General features: G+C 46.6%; 1 protein-coding gene across 9 annotated transcripts in view; it reads left to right on the top strand.

Annotated features, from left to right (window-relative positions):
• The window catches only part of SYNGAP1 (synaptic Ras GTPase activating protein 1), a 59,541-nt gene that overhangs the window by 24,007 nt on the left and 15,278 nt on the right, over window positions 1-20,256 (top strand). For 7 of the 9 annotated variants that reach the window (XR_008355188.1, XM_053472944.1, XM_053472943.1 and 4 more), the window contains exons 4-12: window positions 5,757-5,848; window positions 6,342-6,463; window positions 7,122-7,275; window positions 7,598-7,696; window positions 13,076-13,630; window positions 18,219-18,363; window positions 18,475-18,619; window positions 18,712-18,951; window positions 19,808-20,012. Coding sequence is in view for 8 of the 9 variants with exons in the window: in XM_053472944.1 (XP_053328919.1) it covers window positions 5,757-5,848; window positions 6,342-6,463; window positions 7,122-7,275; window positions 7,598-7,696; window positions 13,076-13,630; window positions 18,219-18,363; window positions 18,475-18,619; window positions 18,712-18,951; window positions 19,808-20,012 (1,757 nt within the window). In the remaining variant the exon portion in view is untranslated. The remainder of the gene's footprint in view (window positions 1-5,756; window positions 5,849-6,341; window positions 6,464-7,121; window positions 7,276-7,597; window positions 7,697-13,075; window positions 13,631-18,218; window positions 18,364-18,474; window positions 18,620-18,711; window positions 18,952-19,807; window positions 20,013-20,256) is intronic. The other 2 variants (XM_053472948.1, XM_053472942.1) reach the window with 1 other exon arrangement.

The raw sequence follows: 20,256 nt of genomic DNA, 5'->3' as shown, positions 1-20,256 counted from the left end.
TGTGTTTTTGCAGGTGGTACAAAGGCCTGTAACAGGGTAGACCTTCCTGGTGGAACAATTCAAATGGCAAATTTGAAGTTAGAAGAATTGTCGCGAGTGCGGCAGCTGCAGTTTAATGTTGATGAATGTAAAGTAATGCACTTGGGACCTAAAAATCTCAAGGCAGAATGTAGCATTGGCAAAGCTGTCAGGGACAACGGAAAAGAGGGACTTAGAAGTGATTATTTCTGAGGACTTAAAGGTAAGCAGACAATGCAATGACGTGTGGGAAAAAACAAGCAGGGCGCTGGGTTGTATAGCGAGAGGCGTTAGTAGCAGGAAGAGGAGGTTCTGCCATTTTACGGATCTCTGGTCAGACCTCACCTAGAGTATTGGGGACAGTTCTGGAGACCTCCACCCCCGTATGGTTCTTATCTGCCGTCAAAGCCTATGTTTTTGTGTTTCAGTGGAGTAGGTGCAGATACTGGTACAGACCGAGGTGCTGCAGGCCAGGGCTCTGACCCCCTCCACAATCTCACTCATCGTATACAAAAACTGACACAGCCGCACTTTACTACACAAGCACCCTGACACCCCAGTAGCTCCCTGACACCCCAGTAGCTCCCTGACACCCCAGTAGCTCCCTGACACGCCAGTAGCACCCTGACACCCCAGTGGACTAGCAGCCGCAGCTCCCCCGTGGCCTCCTCACAGCCCTTTGCTGCCAGGCACCGCAAGGTGGCATGTTGGTGAAGGTGGGCGGGAGGCTGTCTCCTCTAACCACACCCCCAACACTGGTGTCCCAATAGAGTGTTAGAGAAGAAAGTCAATTACCCAATCATGTTAGTACATCCTCCAGCCAGGCACGTTGTAGCAGGTGCCCAGCAACATGTAATAATTAAATGTGTCCCGGAAATAAAAAATGGCCGACATGGCAACTCTAATTGGTGCTTTGTGGGGGTATGCGGGGGGGTCACCAGCGCTCCAGAGGCTGTGCCCCATATGGCTGGAATGATTGTATCCTTGATGATGGCCCTGATTGGGTTTATTAATATCATATGAAACAGCATGTGATGCCATTCCGTTCTAGCATGCAGTGATTACATGAGTGTGCGGGTGTGATTGCATCCAGTGATCTGTGTATTATGATCTAAATATAACAGCATTTAATAATATCTGATGGCACCCAGTTATATGGTCGATGCTATAATACCTCCTTATAATACCGCCGGAACATGTAGGTTCTTGTGGGGATAAATGACCCCACATGTAAAACTGGAAGGGGGGCCCCCAAAATGGAGGCCCATGGTTTGTTAATCCAGGTCTTCTTAATAATATACAGTGAAAGAACACATCAGGTGATAACCCGTGACATCGGCTGTGTGATAATACCTTGTTATTACAAAATAATGTAATACTAAACAAACACGCAAAATAAGTAACGCAATGTGTGTGATAAGATCCAGTGATGTGCAGTGTACTGCTCTACTGCGTATTGGAGCTATTAATATCATCCATTGATGTAGTGTGTAGGATAATCTGTTAGATCATGCATATTATATCAATATTATCAATTAACAATGTATATGATTCCATGCAGTGATACAGTAACTGTGCTAAGATTCAGTGATACTGTGTTTTCTTTTATATCCAGTGATGCAGTGAGCGCAGTGATATCCAGTGATTCAGTGAGTGTGGTAATACTCAGTGATGAAGTGAGTGACATCTAGTTATACAGTGAGTGGGGTGATAACCAGTGATGCTGTATTTCTGGTGATGTCCAGTGATGCAGTGAGTGTGGTGATATCCAGTGATGTGAGTGTGGTGATATCTAGGGATGCAGTGACTGTGCTGATATCCAGTGATGCAGTGAGTGCGGTGATACCCAGTGATGCAGTGAGTGTGCTGATACCCAGTGATGCAGTGAGTGTGCTGATATCCAGTGATGCAGTGAGTGTGCTGATATCCAGTGATTCAGTGAGTGCAGTGATACCCAGTGATGCAGTGAGTGTAGTCATATCCAGTGATGCAGTGAGTGCAGTGAGTGTGCTGATACCCAGTGATGCAGTGAGTGTGCTGATACCCAGTGATGCAGTGAGTGTGCTGATACCCAGTGATGCAGTGAGTGTGCTGATATCCAGTGATTCAGTGAGTGCAGTGATACCCAGTGATGCAGTGAGTGTAGTCATATCCAGTGATGCAGTGAGTGTGCTGATACCCAGTGATGCAGTGAGTGTGCTGATACCCAGTGATGCAGTGAGTGTGCTGATATCCAGTGATGCAGTGTAGTGATATTTGCCAAGCCCTCCCCCTTCTATTTCCTTAAATCCTTCCCTTCTGTTTTCCCTGCTCCCTCCGTCCATCTCCTTCCGCTTGTGATCCTTTCCCATCTCTTTCCTCCATTCCATTTTCTTCTTTCTCTCCATTTCTCTCTCTTTCTTCCCTTCTGCTTTATTCCTCTGTCACTTTCTCATCACAGTTCACCCCTTCATCTCCCTGTACCCCCATCTCTCCCTCGTTCTCTGGTGTTTCTCCTCTTCTCCCTCTTTTTTCCCCTTTTCTCTCTCCTCCCTTCTCTCTTCCTCTGGTTCTGTGTCTGGAAGGAGTTAAGAGGTCTCCCCGTGCCTCTCTCTGTGATAGGACAGGGTACGCGCACAGTTGCTTAGTAACAGAGAGGTTGCTCGCTCAACTCTCTCTCTCCAAATCTCTGCTTTCTCCTTCTTCATTTCTCTCCCTCTTTTTTCCTTTTTTTTCTCTCCATCTTTCCCCTTCCCCCTCTCCTTTCCCCCTTTCTCTTTTTGACTCCTGTCTTTTTAGCACTGCCGTTGCCCCACCGTAGCTTTGCTTGTATTTTTCCTCCTTTACCTCCATTCCTTTTCTCCATCTCCTTTCCCCGTCTATCTATGCTGCTCTGTCCCCCCATCCCTGCCTCGGCTCCGCATGCGATCCCCCCATCTCTTCTCCGTCATGCACCTCACCTCCCTGTCTGCGAAGTAGTTAAGCGGTCCCCCCGTGCGTGTCCCTGTGATAGGAGGGGGCGTGCGCACTGTTGCCTAGTTACCACGCTCACAGTGACATCCCTGTGAATACGGAAGGATGCCGCGCGCGCTGGTCCTGAGAGCTGGGTAACGTGGAGGCCTCTCTCGCCCCGCACACCCCGCCATAAGCCGCACCGCACACTCTCACCTCACCCTCTGAACTCCACTCGCCTCATTCCGTGCACAATTTTCTCATTCCACACCTGCGCTGCACATGCCGGGGATGCAGCACCGGACGCCATGCTCTGCTTAGCCTGCGCTCCACCGCACCGAACCCTCTTCACCTCCTGTCCGCCTCTGCACTGCTCACCCTTCTAATGCCCCTCCACACCCCCCGCTCCGGGGCACTGGGCACCCAGCACTGCACACCATTCACCCCTTTTGCACCATTCCTTGCACACCCTGCACTTCTCATTCCCTTCCAATCTTCCCCCGTACGCTCCCTGCCCTCCCATTCACCTGCACGTTCACTCTTTTTTTCGCCCCGCTGCCCCCCCTGAGCTCTCCTGACTCTATATCTGGGGTTAACCCTTCGCAGCTCACGGCTTCCACCATGAAATCTAATGGAAACTGACGGATTCACGGGGTCTTGAGGTGAGAGAAGCCAGGTGGGGTGTGAGGGGGGCTGCGCGATTCCGTATGTATCTGTGTGTGGTGTTTGTGCATTATATAAGTTAGTATGTCAACAGCTGGGGGTATATGTGACTTGAGATGGGGGGTATATGTGACATGAAATGGGGATGGATACATTTGCATTTAAACATTCACATGTATATATATACACACACACATACGTATCCGTACCTATATATGTATATATATAATGCTATATATGTATGTCTTTCGCCTTTAATAAATTGGAATATGGGGTTTCAGTATATTATGTGTAGGGGATTGAAACCTACAGCTGTTGTATCCGCGGGACAGTATAGCTGGATTGCAGTCTGTCTAAAGATTGCTATAGGGTCCTCCAATATATATATATGGATTTTTAAAGCGTTATGTACAGCAGAACACATCCAGCTAGCGGAGGGACATATGGAATGGGAAAGCACAGATTGTTACATAAGATGTAACGCGGCCTGCGAAGGATCACTCTCTATATAATATATATAATATAATAATATATATCTTGTGCTCAGTAACTAAGCTCCTGCCCTTTGGCTGTATGCATGGAGATGTGTGGTGCTGGGGGAGGCACTCGGCTGAGTGTGATGTGGGTGATGCGTGTGCGCTGTGCTGTAAGGCGTCGGGCTGCGCATGTACATGTATGTGGGTACGTGTGTGCTCGTATGTACGGTACCTGTATGTGCTGCACGGCGCTGTGTGGGTGGATGATATACTCGTATAGAATGATTTCACCGCTGCGAGCCGTCGCATTTCAATGTGTCTGTGTGGGCGTTCGCACAGATCTCGGTGTGTTTTATATACAGCTTTCTGTGTGTGCCGATACCCATGTACAGGGGTCCGGAACATACCAAAAAGGAGGGGGGGGTGCTATTTTTAAGAAAATAATTTAAAAAAAAGACTTGCTAATTGTGTGCCCCCTCCCCCCCGGGGTGGACGCGGTACTGAAATGTAGAAGGGTTAATATTGGTGCTGCCAAAAACATGTCACAAAATTCTGTATAATACTATAATGTATTAGTGTATATGTGTCAGTGCATGTACAGTCACGTTTTACAGTATATCCACTAGCGTGTGTGGGTCAGTATTCCCTTATACACATCTGTATAGCTGATTTTTGCCACGCGTGTCATTTTGCACCTGTGTGTGTTCAGATACAACTCTTATGTACACAACAACATCACAAAGTCCCCTTATAAAGAACTGTGTGCACTATACCTGTGTACCATACCTACCTGTGCTGGGTGCGAGGGAATGAACTACAGCGTCTGGGCTTAGTGGTAATGGAAGGAAGTTTCACCTTACTGAGTGGTGATAAAAAAAAAAAGGGGAACAGCCTCCCAGCAGAAGCGGTAGAGGGTAATACAGTGAGGGGATTTATAGACATACGGCTCCTGAATCTAAGACGAGACCAGCGACTGATTAAGGTCTGACTCTTTACAGCAGGAGAAACGGGTGACTAGTCGAGGCCGAACGGGGCCGATCTGCCGGCGAGCTCTGTGTTTTTATGTAACATTTTTTTTTGTGAATTTGTTTTCATTCATCCTGACGTTCTGCGGATGGCAGCTGCACACTTACAAAAGATGTGCAGGGGTGGATGAATGAGGGGTCAGAGAGGAAATGGTATGGGGGGGGCACCGTGACACAGAGGGCTTACGATAACTGTGACCCCAAAGATTGAGGGAGGCTGCGGTGGCTGTGAAACATAGAATTTGCCAGCAGATCGGCCCTATTCGGCCCCTCTAGTCTGCCTTAAAGTCTGCCTTAGTCACCGGTTGGTCTTGTCTTAGATTCAGGAGCCATATGCCTATCCCATGCATGTTTAAATTAGTGAGGGCACTGTATTAACCCCTCTACCACTTCTGCTGGGAGACTGCTCCACTTATCTACCCTTGTGGTAGCCGGTGTGGAATTCCTTGTGCATTTTGGAGACAGCTAGCCCTAAATGTGTGAACAAATAGGATGGGGGTGGGGGGTAATGCAGCACTGGGGGTCCCTCAGTGCATGCTGGGAGTTGTAGTCCAGTAATAAGTGGCGTGTGCCACTGATGAAGAAAAAAAAAAAGCGTAACCTTACACTTTATATAAATAATGAGTTCTCATACTTTTCACAGATTTTCACCTCGCCCGTTCCCGGAGGAAAAGCGTCCCAGGGGGGAAGCAGCACAGCATGGACGCCCCCCCCACCGCTCCCTTCCGACCGTCGGTGAGTAAATGCATATAAACCGAAAAATAAAACCAATAATTTAAAAAAATCAATGAATATGCATTAACTTCTAATTATTTTGATTGAGAGAATTTTGGCAGAAGATTTGGGGGCCGTTTAACCTCAAAAGCTACATAAAGAAATAATGCCCTGCTCTGACCTTTCTTCTGTTGACCCCTCCTCCTAAAAGTGCCAAAGCCAATCAGCTTCCTCCAGAGAGGAGAAATAACTTAATTTAGATTATGGTTCGAATAGTCGCGTAATTGGTTTTAATTAGGAGATAGAACATAAACTTTATAAAAGTATTCCATTCTCAATTCACAAACATGGGTTCCCACCTTGGCCGGTCCAGAAATAACCCTCACTGCCCAAAATCTACCCCTCATCATCCTCCCCACCTCTTCTTCATGTGCCAGATATACCCCGCACCCTTTGGACCTGGTACTTTATCGCTGAACGATGTCGCTCTCTTCTGCTCTCATCCTCCATACAGCAGGGATTCCTGAGTCGTCGTCTGAAGAGCTCTATAAAGAGGACAAAGAGTCAGCCCAAACTGGACAGGACCAGCAGCTTCAGGCAGATCCTCCCGCGATTTCGGAGTGCTGACCATGATAGGTGAGACCGTCATCCTCCTAACTACCCCGTGTTACTAACTGAGAACCCTGTGTTTCCCTACCACGTACTCCCGGAATTCCCACGATTCCATGTGTCTTCTACTCACACGTTCCTCTTCCACATCTCTGTCCTCCTTATTTTAATACATCTCATCTCCTTCCGCCCCTTTCCATCCATGGCGTCCATCATGCCACACAACACCAGTGAGGTCTCCTCCCTCCGTACCCTGACCTCCTGCTCATTACTTAGCATCTTACGGTGTTACCATCAGCCAGTCTTAACCGGTCCTTCTTCTTACCTTCCACCGTACCTCATACCGGGAGCTGCCTTCCTATTTTACCCGTGACATTCTTTGTCATCTGACGGTATGAACTCGAAACCCATTAGAGTTTTAGGCCTCCTCTTCCAACGTGTTCCCGCTTCACGCCTTCACATCACCTTAGACACGATTGTAAGCATCATCTGAACTTCTCCTTGGGGTTTCTCCTACTTCTTAACCTCACATCACTTGGTGGCTCTCCCCGTTCTTGTGGTGCTTGTTACGGTATCACGCGCGGTCACCGTCCATCCCAAGGCACAGCTAGAGCTCCGTCACGTCTGTCGTTTCTTGGCACGTGGCTCGGCCCTTCCGGCCCCTCATCTTGTCTGTCCTCCTCAGGGCACGCCTCATGCAGGCGTTTAAGGAGTCACACTCCCACGAGTCCCTGCTGAGTCCGAGCAGCGCGGCGGAGGCTTTGGACTTGCAGCTGGATGAGGATTCTGTGGTGAAGCCGGTGCACAGCAGCATCCTGGGACAGGAGTTCTGTTTTGAGGTAATCTTTTTTTCATAGAGGGCCATCGGCCATGAGAGAAACGGGGGTAGGGTGACCACATCGAATAAAATGCTGCCCTGCAGAATGGAGGATGTATAACTGACTAATTGGTTCCCTTCCATGAGTCTATACATCCTGGGTACTGCAGGGCAGCACTTTACCTGTGCAGGTCACCATTTGTGAGATGGGTAGATAGATTGGGTTTCTCAGGTGGCGGTGGATGTCACCCGGTGGAGGTGGCAGATTGTGGGTCACTGTGTCAGCGCAGCACTGTCAGTGTGTAGCTGTTAATGACTTTGTAACTGTGTGACCTTGTGTCTAGGTGACCACGGCATCCGGCACCAAGTGCTTCGCCTGCCGCTCGGCTGCCGAGAGGGACAAATGGATCGAGAACTTGCAGAGGGCGGTGAAGCCAAACAAGGTACAGATTGTGTTATACAGTCCTGTGCTGTACTCGCTGCGTCTGTGCTGTAAGTGTACTTTGTGCTGTGTGTAGACCTTTGTTATGCCCAAAACAGAATTGTTTAATGTGATGTTCCGATTGCAGTGTGCTGTATTACTGTGTTACTACCTGTGTAGTTCCTTTTACACCTCTGTCAATACCTGCAATATATAAATAACTATTGCCATAACTTTATAGAGGTTTGCTATATAATATAAAGGCCTGGGCTATATAGAGCCATATGGTTCTGTATACCACAGTCCTTCTGTATACAGTATGGCATCATGGATTGTGCTGAATTTAGCTGTATTATAAACATGCATCTGGATGGTTAATCCAATTATTCTACACATACATTTTTCCCATATATATTACAGTAATAACCCCCAGCGCTGTATACAGTAATAACCCCCAGCGCTGTATACAGTATAACCCCCAGGGCTGTATACAGAAATAACCCCCAGCGCTGTATAGAGTAATAACCCCCAGCGCTGTATACAGTAATAACCCCCCAGTGCTGTATACATTAATAAACCCCCCAGCATTGTATACAGTAATATAACCCCAGCGCTGTATATAGTAATAACCCCCCAGCACTGTATACAGTAATAACCCCCAGCGCTGTATACAGTAATATAACCCCCAGCGCTGTATACAGTAATATAACCCCCAGCGCTGTATACAGTAATATAACCCCCCCAGCGCTGTATACAGTAATATAACCCCCCCAGCGCTGTATACAGTAATATAACCCCCCAGCGCTGTATACAGTAATCTATATATATATATAGAGCAGTCCATACGAGTGAAAAGCCTTGTTAAGCACGCGAGGCTATATGTTCAGTGTGATGATGTCACTGCACAGAGCTGTGATGCAAACGTTGTGTTACATGATACAGGGATATATTGTGTATGAAGCTGTGTTATATACCGGATAGAGAAGTGTTGTTATGTATAACGCTGTTGTGTGGGTAGCGGTGTGGCATGACAGACAGCCCCATCTATATAGTGCCCAATTTGTTAAGATTCTGGACTGTTGGCAGCTATGGGTGGCCCCTTTAATCCTTGTTCCTCGAGAAATCTCTCTGCGTATGATTGGATTTATTGATGAAAACGCGCAATTAGTTCATTTCCTGTTCGGACCCTGCATCCTTTCTCCTCAGTCCGCCTTCTGCAGCTGCCAGAACCAATCAGCTTCCACTGAAGGGGAGGAGCAACTTAATGATACAGATCTCGTGACCAACAGCTAAGATGGCCGCCCTCACTAGCACATTTCTAATTGATGCGGGTTTCATTAAAGCTACAAGTATTACAAAATCTGAGGCCGGGGCGCGGACATTAACATACCCCCCAACTTCTACCCCCGAGCCGGAGCTTGGGAGACAGCGTGTCACATTATTATTATTTATTGTTTTATATAGCGCCATCATATTCCGTAGCACTGTACAGTGAGATGCGCAGTATGGTTGGCAAAATGGGGACTGTCCCGTGCAAAACGGGACAGTTGGGAGCCACGCATTAACCTGTTGAGTACAGAATCTAAAGATTCTTCTATTTTATCTTGTTTCCGTGGTGACCACGTTCCCTCCGTGTCATTCAGGGACGCCTGACTAAAACCCTCAGCCATCCTAAGTGTTTCCTCTAGAATACTTACAATTATCCCGAGACGAGACTACAAGTCATGAGTCAGAGGTCGGTCCCATCTTCCTGATCATCTGCCTCTCAAGTACCAGGTCCTACCCCCCAAAACCCCGAGGTCCCCCCTATACGCCCCCTGTCACCCCCGCCTATAAAGTCTCACGTGCCCCCCAGTTCACCCCTTTTGAATGCTCCATCTGGATTGTGATGGGTTTATATTAACCCTATGATGTCCCTTCAAACAAAGAGGTCACACTGCGGATGGAACGGGGGGGAATACTCTACGCTTATCCTCAAATACCCTTTGCAGAGCGCGTTTGGAGGAGTTTATGACCATTCTGGATGATGGTTTCTTATGCCTCTGCTTGTGCACAGGTGTATCTGTCCTACTGGCTTTATAAGGCCATTTCATTGGTCAGGATCAGGTCAGGATCGAGGGTACTTGAGGACACTTTAAAGAGGAGTGTTATAAAGCACAGAGATTTAATTGGAAGTGTTAAAAAGCACAGAGCTTTAATAGGGGGTGTTATAAAGCACAGAGCTTTAAAGAGGAGTGTTATAAAGCACAGAGCTTTAATAGCGAGAGTTCTAAAGCACGGAGCTTTAAGTTAAGTGTTATAAAGTACAGAGCTTTGAGGGGGGGGTTATAAAGTACAGAGCTCTGTAATGCTTTTTGCGAATTGACCCCTGGTAATTTTGCCTTACCATATGCCTATTGTTCCTATGGGGGTAGGATAGGGGTTGCGGACCCCCCCATCTCCCACGACCCTTTATCCCACTGCCAGAGAATCGAGCAGGACAGGGACCCCCCTCCCACTATATTTATTCATTCCGTGATGGGGTTTTATAGATAAATTGGTGGATCAAACACACACTTTCTCCATTCCAGAGCTCTGAACACGATTCCGCCGCTTAAATATTTCTCTGATTCTGTGAATTCTCATTTGAGGTTTCATCGTCTTTACGGTCGTTGTCTTGCCGTCAAGATGTCTGTTTAGAAAATTTGTAGAAATGCAGTGCAAAAAATAGCAATTTCGGTAAAACAGGCAATCCAGAAGTTTTCTCGTCACATTAGCTTCATAAGCGCTGTCCGTGGTGCTGAAAAGAAACGACAATCTATGGGGACCGTCACATGTTATCCAGCTGGGGCAGAGAGCTTTGGGGTGACCCTACAGGGGACTCTCAGGGTTTGCCCCCCGAGTCTCAGCTTTTTTTGCCCCAATCTCAGGATGAAGGGGCAGTACATTATGACATTGCTGCTTGAGCACAAGTGACTCCATTAAGTGCATCTTTAACTAACAAGCATGAGGACGCCTATTAGAACTATTCAGTTAATACACCTGGTAAGTCACTCCATAGACTCTTCACAATGAGCTATTAAAGGGTTAATATTTCACGCATCTCAGGGATTCCTCATTCCCAGGTATGGCGATGAGTTAAATGCTTCCGGGGGGGAGGATGGGGGTCATTATCCAATGGACAGCTAGGGATTTACGAACTTGTGGCCCCTAGGATCCCCTAGGATCCTACAGTGCCGAGTGGATGTTGGCAATCGTCTAAGGAGCGTACTGGGTGTTTTAATTGGTAGTCATTTCGTCTACTAGAGATTATTGTGATGTTAGGCAACAGGATGTGTGGACCAATGGCTGAAGAGCATTCTGGTTCGGTATCTCCCGTAGTCTGGGATGCCCCGTTACAGGACTTTAGCTGCACGGAATGCGCTGATATGGATCGGACGTCAGCTCCTGGGGCCGCTCCTCGTTAATTAATTAACATTTTCACATCGCTTCAATGCTCCTTTTATAACTTTGGGTCACAAAGCCGGAATAACATGCCTGCGAGTGATCTCTCGGTATGACAGGAGAGCATTCCAGGGCAGTTTGATGTCATTGTATAGCGTGAGGTCATAGATCTGGGCTTTTGTAGGGAATTATATGTCCTTTCTGTAGAAGCGTTTGAAGTGATGCATTATACTGTATGTTACTTTATGCAATATGTTGTAATGTACAGCCGAGCTCTCATCGCTTCGTGTCAAGCTGTGCTATATGATGGGGAAATACAGTATACTATATATAGCCCTCCTCATGTATTAATTAGCAGCGCTGCGCTGTTTCGTTGTGCCCGCAGATGCGTGAAGTGTAGTCTATACAGGGCCCTTTTGCTTTGTACGCAGAGATGGTGTCCCTGGGGCTGATTGTTGTTAATAAACATATTTCATGTACAGAAAGAATCGGCGGTCCAAGAAACCCACCCCGTAATTTCCGCTTGGAATGCATAGGGCCGGGGGTGTCCAACCTGCGGCCCTCCAGCTGCTGCAGGACTACATCTCCCATACTGCTCAGCCAGCCCCTTCGCTGAAAGAGCATTATGTAGTCCTGCAGCAGCTGGAGGGCCGCAGGTTGGACACCCCTGCATGGGGAAACGCTTAAACCCCCCCCCCGCCGCACGTGTCAAGCTCGCCGGTCCGTAGCCCCCAGACTGCAGTCTAGCCCTTGGTTTTCAGCTCTGAAGCCACATTTGCCCCCCGCACGTTACTCCGAACCAACAGATGTATAACCATTTGGGCCTCAAAAATATCACTCTCTCTGAACTAAACTGGCCAAGTACCGCTCAGCGTGGCGCACATGCCCAGCGGGCGGCTGCCAGCTAGCATAGCTCTGTTTGAATCTGTTTGAGTTTTTGTAGTTTATACAATGAGAACAGTTGTCTTAAATTAATTTTATTTTCATCTTATCGAGAGGGTGGTAGATAAGTGGAACAGCCTTCCAGCAGAAGTGGCAGAGGTTAATACAGTGTGTGGGGGTGTGTAAAACATGCATGGGATAGACATACGGCTCCTGAATCTAAGACGAGACCAACGGCTGATTAAGGGCCGGATGGGGCCGATCTGCCACGAATTCCTTTGTGTCCCTGCTTATAAAGATTCAAATAAACAGTGGGACTATGCATAAAAAAATGATTCTGATTTAAACTTTGAAAAGTGGATTCATCACCATGGCAACCAATGAAATGCTCCAATCACTAGCAACATTCCACTGGTCGCCATGAGCGTAAGACCACCTTTTAAGCGCACGTAATCCCCTATGAGTACAAACCACGGTGGGCGTGCGCACAAAAAAACCACGCAAGAGCTTTAATGCATGGGATATAAAAATAAATAATAAATAATTTAATAATATAATAAATATAATAAATATACTAGGAAATCTATTAAATATTAAATTATATATATATATATATATATATGATGTGCGATAATGACTATATGTTATTACAGTATATAGTATACAGTATTATAGTATCCAGGCAGATGTTGCATTGTTATATGATGTGCGATAATGATTATATATTATTACGGTATATAGTATACAGTATTATAGTATCCAGGCAGATGTTGCATTGTTATATGATGTGCGATAATGACTATATGTTATTACAGTATATAGTATACAGTGTTATAGTATCCAGGCAGATGTTACATTGTTATATGATGTGTGATAATGACTATATGTTATTACAGTATATAGTATACAGTGTTATAGTATCCAGGCAGATGTTACATTGTTATATGATGTGCGATAATGACTATATGTTATTACAGTATATAGTATACAGTATTATAGTATCCAGGCAGATGTTGCATTGTATTCATGTATTGTTGGTCGGTTCGCACGGTGGATTCGTGTCCCTCGTCCACTCACACTCTCCCCCTTTTCTCAGGATAACAGCCGGCGGGTGGATAACGTCCTTAAGCTATGGATCATCGAAGCCCGCGACCTCCCCCCCAAGAAGCGCTACTACTGTGAGCTGTGTTTGGATGACATCTTGTACGCCCGCACCACCAGCAAGGCCCGGGCCGAGACGGTCTTCTGGGGAGAGCACTTCGAGTTCAACAACCTGCCCGCCGTGCGGAACCTGCGCCTGCACCTGTACAAGGACACGGACAAGAAGCGCCGCAAGGAGAAGAGCAACTACGTGGGCATGGTGAACGTGCCCATCGCCAGCATAAGCGGGCGCCACTTTGTGGAGCAGTGGTACCCGGTCTCCCAACCCACCTCGTACAAGGGCAAGAGCAGCTGCCCCTCCATACGCCTAAAATCCCGATACCAAACCATGAGCATCCTCCCCATGGAGCTGTACAAGGAGTTTGCCGAGTATGTTACCAACAACTACCGGATGCTGTGTGCCGTGCTGGAGCCGGTGCTAAGTGTCAAGAGCAAAGAGGAGGTGGCCTGTGCATTGGTGCATATCTTACAGAGCACGGGGAAAGCCAAGGTACTTATCTGTAGTCTGTGTAACACTAAGCGGATCAGCCCCCAAATATACGTATTAGAAAGCCACTCCATTTAGAGATCACCCTTACTGTCTGTGCGTTATAATTCCTCCCCGATCAATTCTCTTTCCCACTTTTTAAGCTGCTGTCCCACTCCGGTGGCAGTCCGTTCTGTCTGCTTTTGTAAAAGTGGGGAGAGGAGAATGGGAGGTAATATTTACATATTTTCTGTGACTTAGTTAACCCCGCAGGTAGTTGATGCCCCATGTCATCTGTGGGTATAACCAATGTAGCCGCCAGCTGCACCGGAGGTTCCCCGGGAGCCGCCGGGCTTATTAACAATGCCCTTTTTGTTGAAGGACGTTCTGCCTTAGTTTGTAGGAGTAGCCGTCCGACATACCCCACTAAGCGTAATGCCGTATCTGTAGGGACACAGACAGGTGATGAAAGGGTTAAAGCAGTGGAATTCCTATGTCTAATGTATATATAATGTATATATAATATATAAGTGTGTGTTATGGTAACCATGCAGCTTTTTGACGATTCCATAGGTCTGGCGTTTACTTTAATCATTTTTTGCATAATTTTGTTAGTGATTTTACAGTTTGGATTCCAAAAAATAGATTTTTAAACCTAAACTTAAAAAAAAGTTTGACAGCGTTTCCCGGGGCCGTGAGCTTGGATTGAGAGGACGTAGGAGATGTTCTTATTTATTGTTTTATATAGCGCCATCATATTCCGTAGCGCTGTACAATGGGTAGGAGGGAACTGCTCAAAGAGCTTACAATCTAGAGGAGGCTGTTTGTGTTGGTCTCTTGTGTAGCTAGAATGGCTTTCGACACACATGTTTTAATGTTCGCATTGGGGCCGATCAGCCCTATTCGGCCCATCTAGTCTCAAGAGTCAGACCTTAGGTCTCAGTCGTTGGTCTCGTCTTCAGGAGCCGTATGCCGATCCCATGCATGTTTAAATCCCCTCGTTGTGTTAGCCTCAAACACATCTGCTGGGAGGCTCTTCCACTTATCTACTACCCTTTCAGTGTGACCTAGGCTTTCTAGTCCTCGCTTTGACAAAACTATATGACGGTACTTTCCTGAACGGATGTTCCCGCACCTACCTGCAGCTCAAAGAGGGACACTTGGGGGGGGACCAGGTGTTTACCAAGATGTTTTAGGTCATTTTGTCACTGATGCTAGCTGTTTATGTACCCAAGTAAGGCATTTAGGGGAAGAATGTATTTTAAAAAGCTATTACATGCTGCTTCTATACACATTATCGGGGCTTTTAGGGCAGTAGAACCCTCTGATACCTTCATACCCAGCAAAGATTCTGAGCTCCTAGAAAAGAGGGGCATCAGGGGAGGACAGAGTGCCTGTCAGTCTTTAGGGGCCAAATATGTAGGTATGAGTTAATAAAATCCACCATCTGTGTTCCCAATTAAAGAAAATGTGTCCTTTGGTGCAGGTTTGCCAGTAATTATTGCAGATTGCGCAATAAATCCTTCCGGGCTCCGTGTCCTTGGGCTCCATCGAGATGGATGCGATGTCAGGGCCTTGCGTGCCTAATAATGATCCAGGCTAATTACGCCCTGCATCTAGCATGTCTATGCAGTCCTAAAGCTTGCTCTCTAATCCAGTCCAGTTAACCAATACATCAACTGCTGGCGGCTCTCACGTGATGGCTTCCAGGCGGTTCAGCGGTGCGTCCATAGAGGCGACACGCGTGTAGGGTGCGGATTCATCGGTAGATCGATCTTGCTTCACGTTGAAAAGCGTTGTGAGAATCTATATCAATCAGTTAAGTTCTCTTAAGGTAGGATTTGCCTTGTTTGTCACGATGGCTGCCTTCCACGCATCGGCCATCAGAACGCGTCCTTGCCTTTGGATGATGGTGAGGAGACCTGGTTCCTTCATGACATCATATGTCACAGTAATGATTGCGTCATAGTTTTATTCTAATTATCGGAATGTGACAGCTTCCTGTTTTAATGCCAGGTGAGACCATCCCAGTAATTATTGGCAATATATATATTATATATATATATATATATATGTTCTTCAGGCTAGGAAGATAACTCCTTATGACTTTATTCTATGGCGGGGCATTGCTATGAAAGCCCTTGATTATCCCACCTGGTACTAAATGGGTTTTGGTGCCCCCTCACCCCAAAATAAAAGCTGACTTGTAATCCTATGAACACCAAATCGCGCTCTTCTGTTTGGAATTGTATTTTTGGACACGTCAGGATTTCGACTTCACCTGGCCGTGCTTTGGAACTTTCTCTGATAGATACAAATATGAAGCGTTTCCAAATCCAGTAGGTATGTTCGTAATGATAACGGGCCTTACATGTTTTCAAATCATATAATTCGCCCAAAAGAACCATCGCTTGGCCACAAAAAGGTATCTGAAAAGAAAAAAATAACAACTACAATCAATTCGCTTCTCTTCCCGAGACTAATTCTACAGCTGGCACTTTGAGCCGCTTCCAGACTCCGAGAACATTTTGCATTGTGAAAATTTGTCATCGGCGCTGGGGGGGAAATAAACCTACCGCCTTCCTTCACAAAGAAATAAATGTGAGAAATCTATGGACCGCGCTAGAAGGAACTGGAACGTTACGTGGAAGTTCTGGAGTTCCCTGACTCTTCGGGATGTGTGTTCCGGGTGGTCTCATTGTTTGTTCTTCAAAATGTATATCAAGACCACATGATGGAGTGAACCACGAACCTACGGTCCAATGGAACGAGCAGGTAGAATGTAGATATAGAGATAATTTGTAAAGCGCTAAGCATCTTTCTTCAAGTAGAGCGTAGTGGAGCTGTAGCCAATGCCATTTGCCCATAAAAGTTGTCATGACTCCCTTGTCTTATGTAAGTCCTACTGAATTCTGTCACTAGGCTCATCTGGTTCACCTGTCCTCCTGCATAGAAGATAATAAAGTATATCAAGCTGTTTGTGGTTTTGGATGGGATTAAGTCATTTACCAGTTTTATTTCTGGTGGACAACATGAGGAGAAGATCGTACATGAGAAACGTGCATTCTGAAGCGGTGACCTCCAAGATCTCAAAAGCTTCTGTAACTACATCGATGATGGCCCAATAATAAGCGTCAACTTCAAATGAAGACTACATTTTACTAAAACATTGATATCCAATTACCTTTTAGATTAAAAACAGAGACCAAATACCGTCTTTCTTCTGTCGGTGAGCTCCTCAAGTTGGTCACCCCACATATTTCCACCCGTATATGCCGGCCCTTTTAGGTCTGCTTGGGTTCGGCTGAAGGACCTCATGCTGGAAGTGTCACCATAAAAGATGGAATGTGTTTAGAACCTGTGGACCTTTTCAAGTGCCGTTAATATATGACAGACGGGCAGAATTAACAAAGAACAGAACCTTGACTGATAGCAATGAAGACATTTAAGTTCCTACAGAGGTAATGATATCCTCCCAAAGTCGGCCATGAATCATACGAATTTATATTGGAACCAGGACTATGCCTCCATTCCATTTGGATCAGCAAAATAGGAGCAAGCATCCAAGGTGGACCTAGATTACATCGCTGGGTGTCAGACTAGAGGCCCCAGTAAATACCGTAATAATCAGAAGGACCGCCGCGTAGCCAATAATCGAGGCATGAAGCCGCAGACTGCATCTTCAGGAAAGCCCTGTGGCTGAAGGTTGTGAATGCCCAACATATAGTTATTTGTACGGCTACCTGTAAAATAATTTTAGGTCGGACACAGAATGTCAGTGTGGTGCGTGTGTGTGCGTGTGTGTGTTGCGTGTGTGTGTGTGTGTGTTGCGTGTTGCGTGTGTGTGTTGCGTGTGTGTGTTGCGTGTGTGTGTGCGTGCGTGTGTTGCGTGTGTGTGTGTGTGCGTGTGTGTGTGTTCAATCTGTCCTAAGCAAGCAGAAGTTGGCATTTTAAATGATTATTATTTACTTTGGAAATATTCCTCCATATTGAGCCATTCGTCAGATTCCTCGGCCGGCTGTCCCCGACGGCAGGTTATCTGCTATTATTGTCTGGTCTATTAAAGCGCCCTATAAATATTACCCTTATTCTCCTGGGCATTTCACGCGTGTAGACTCAGCCTTCCTCTCTTTATGGTACCTGCTCATCCTGGGTCCCAAATATCTTCTCTCATGATGGTTCTGCATTGTCTAAGTCTGTGCTAAACCACTTTAGTCTGTTTGATAATAACAACACCAAAAAGAGCGTTCCGGCCCGTCTAGTCGCTCGTTATTTCTGCTGTGAAGACCATTAATCAGTCGCTGGTCTCATCTTAGATTCAGGAGCCTATCTCATGCGTGTTTAAATCCCCTCACTGTATTAACCTCTACCACATCTGCTGGCAGGCTCTTCCACTTATCCACCACCCTTTCACCCCTGCACACTGTGGTCTGTTTCTAACATTTTTTATGTGTGTGGCTTTGTATAGAAGAGACGCGTTTAGGAACATACTCCAGATATCGGTTGTATGACCCCGTGCATGCATGGGTGTGGGCTTTATAAATCTGTCCCTTTTGCTCTCAATCTGTCTCTATCCCTACTTTTTCTCTCCCTCCGCTCCCTCCATCCTCAGGATTTTCTTTCGGACATGGCTATGACAGAGGTTGATCGCTTCCTTGACAGAGAGCACCTTATTCTCCGTGAGAACACACTTGCAACTAAAGCCATAGAGGAGTATCTGAAACTGATAGGACAGAGATACCTCAAGGAAGCCATCGGTAAAAGCTCCCCCTCGGTTCTCCGAATGTCCTCCTCTCCTGCTGTCTTTCCTTCGCTCCCACCTTCTCTTTGGCTCTTCCTTCTCCATCCCTGCATTCTTCTCTTCCCAGGTGAGTTTATTCGGGCTCTGTATGAGTCGGAGGAGGACTGTGAGGTTGACCCCATGCGCTGTCCACCCTCTGTACTGCCCGATCACCAGGCCAATCTCAGGATGTGCTGTGAACTCGCACTTTGCAAAGTCTTCAACTCCCATTGGTAAGTTCTTGGTCACGTCTTTCGGTTCGAATCAGTAAACTCTATCCTCCTCGCTCTAGTATTCTTCATTGTCAACTCTCTCGGCATCTTAGCGTATTTCCTCGGGAGCTGAAGGAGGTCTTTGCGTCCTGGAGGATGCGCTGTGCAGAGCGCGGCAGGGAAGACATCGCAGACCGACTCATCAGTGCCTCGCTCTTCCTCCGCTTCCTGTGTCCGGCCATCATGTCCCCCAGCCTCTTCGGCCTGATGCAGGAATACCCTGATGAGCAAACATCTAGGACCCTCACACTCATCGCTAAGGTCATCCAGAACCTGGCCAACTTCAACTTCAAGTGAGAGTAGGGGCAGTGGGGGGGGGCTTCGGGACATAGAGACCGTCCTAGTCATTGAACACAGTGTTGGGACAGAGACACTACTAACAGAAATGAGTGCTTCAGACAGTTGGGTTATGTGGGACATGGGACGCCATGACCTTTTCCTTTTTTGGGGGGAAATCGAAAGCAAGTGACAATGCCCTGACATCATTACAGACTCCACATGACTTCCTCTGCCGTCACGTAGCGCATGCATACGATGTAAACGAATCCTCATTGATTAGATATGTTTACACGGTAATAAATTGACTGAGCTTGGGCAACATTTGGCAGATACGGTATGGCAAGTTCTCGATGTGGCCTGGAACAGAGTCCCGTTGGCTTTCGAAAGCCTGCTGAACGTAACTGCCGATTGCAGAGTCACTTCAGTGATTATCCATGTTTCTAATGGATACTTCTGTCCAGAGGGTTTGTTAGCTCTTTATCTGAAGAGTTAGTTACTCCTCAATTGAAGCTCGTTCAACTTGGTGATTAGGAACCAATTCAAGATGGTCATCAAATTATTGCATGCTGTCAGCGTATCATTTTCCCTATAACGAAGGAACTGAACACAAATTTACTTGGCAGGAGAAGAGCAGCAAATCTTCTTTTTGTTCATTAATCAAAGCTCATGGCCTAGTATATATTGTGATCTTCATTAGTAGTAGGGGATCACCTGTTGCACTTTTACACAATTACATCCTACACTTGGGGTCTCGGCACTTGACACAACAGACTGAGAGACAGGGTGGGGGTAAGTAGGCCTTCTGTATTCAGGGTGACACAGTGGAACTACTGCTCTGCTTCTAGATCAGTACTGAGATACCCCTCTCAGCAGGTTCAGCAGTAAGGAAGAACACATGTCCTTTATGAATGAGTTCCTGGAGGCAGAATTGGCCAATATGCAGAATTTCCTGTACGAGATTTCCAACATGGATGCGCTCACCAACAGCAGCAACTTCGAGGGCTACATCGACCTAGGGCGGGAGCTGAGTACCCTGCATGCTCTGCTCTGGGAAGTGATCCCCCAACTTAGCAAGGTGAGTGCATGCTTGGTAAGCAGGTACGTGCCTCCATTCTTCCGTAGGTCAGTAAAGGGAAAGGTACTAAGGCTTGGTAAGTCGGCACTCTGGCCCTTCAAAGAGTTCTACGCAATTTGTGTGTTACAGTAAATGGTGGATATATTGGCATTAAGAATATTCTCCAGGATAAGGACCATATGTCCTGGAGGGAGCTCTCTCCAATGTATCACACGTTTATAGGGTTCCCTACAGAGGTTTAACC

This window comes from Spea bombifrons, chromosome 8 (genome assembly GCF_027358695.1).
Source record: "Spea bombifrons isolate aSpeBom1 chromosome 8, aSpeBom1.2.pri, whole genome shotgun sequence".
NCBI lineage: Eukaryota > Metazoa > Chordata > Amphibia > Anura > Pelobatidae > Spea > Spea bombifrons.
The sequence above is the reverse complement of the archived record's forward strand: the minus strand, read 5'-3'. Positions and strand labels throughout refer to the sequence as shown.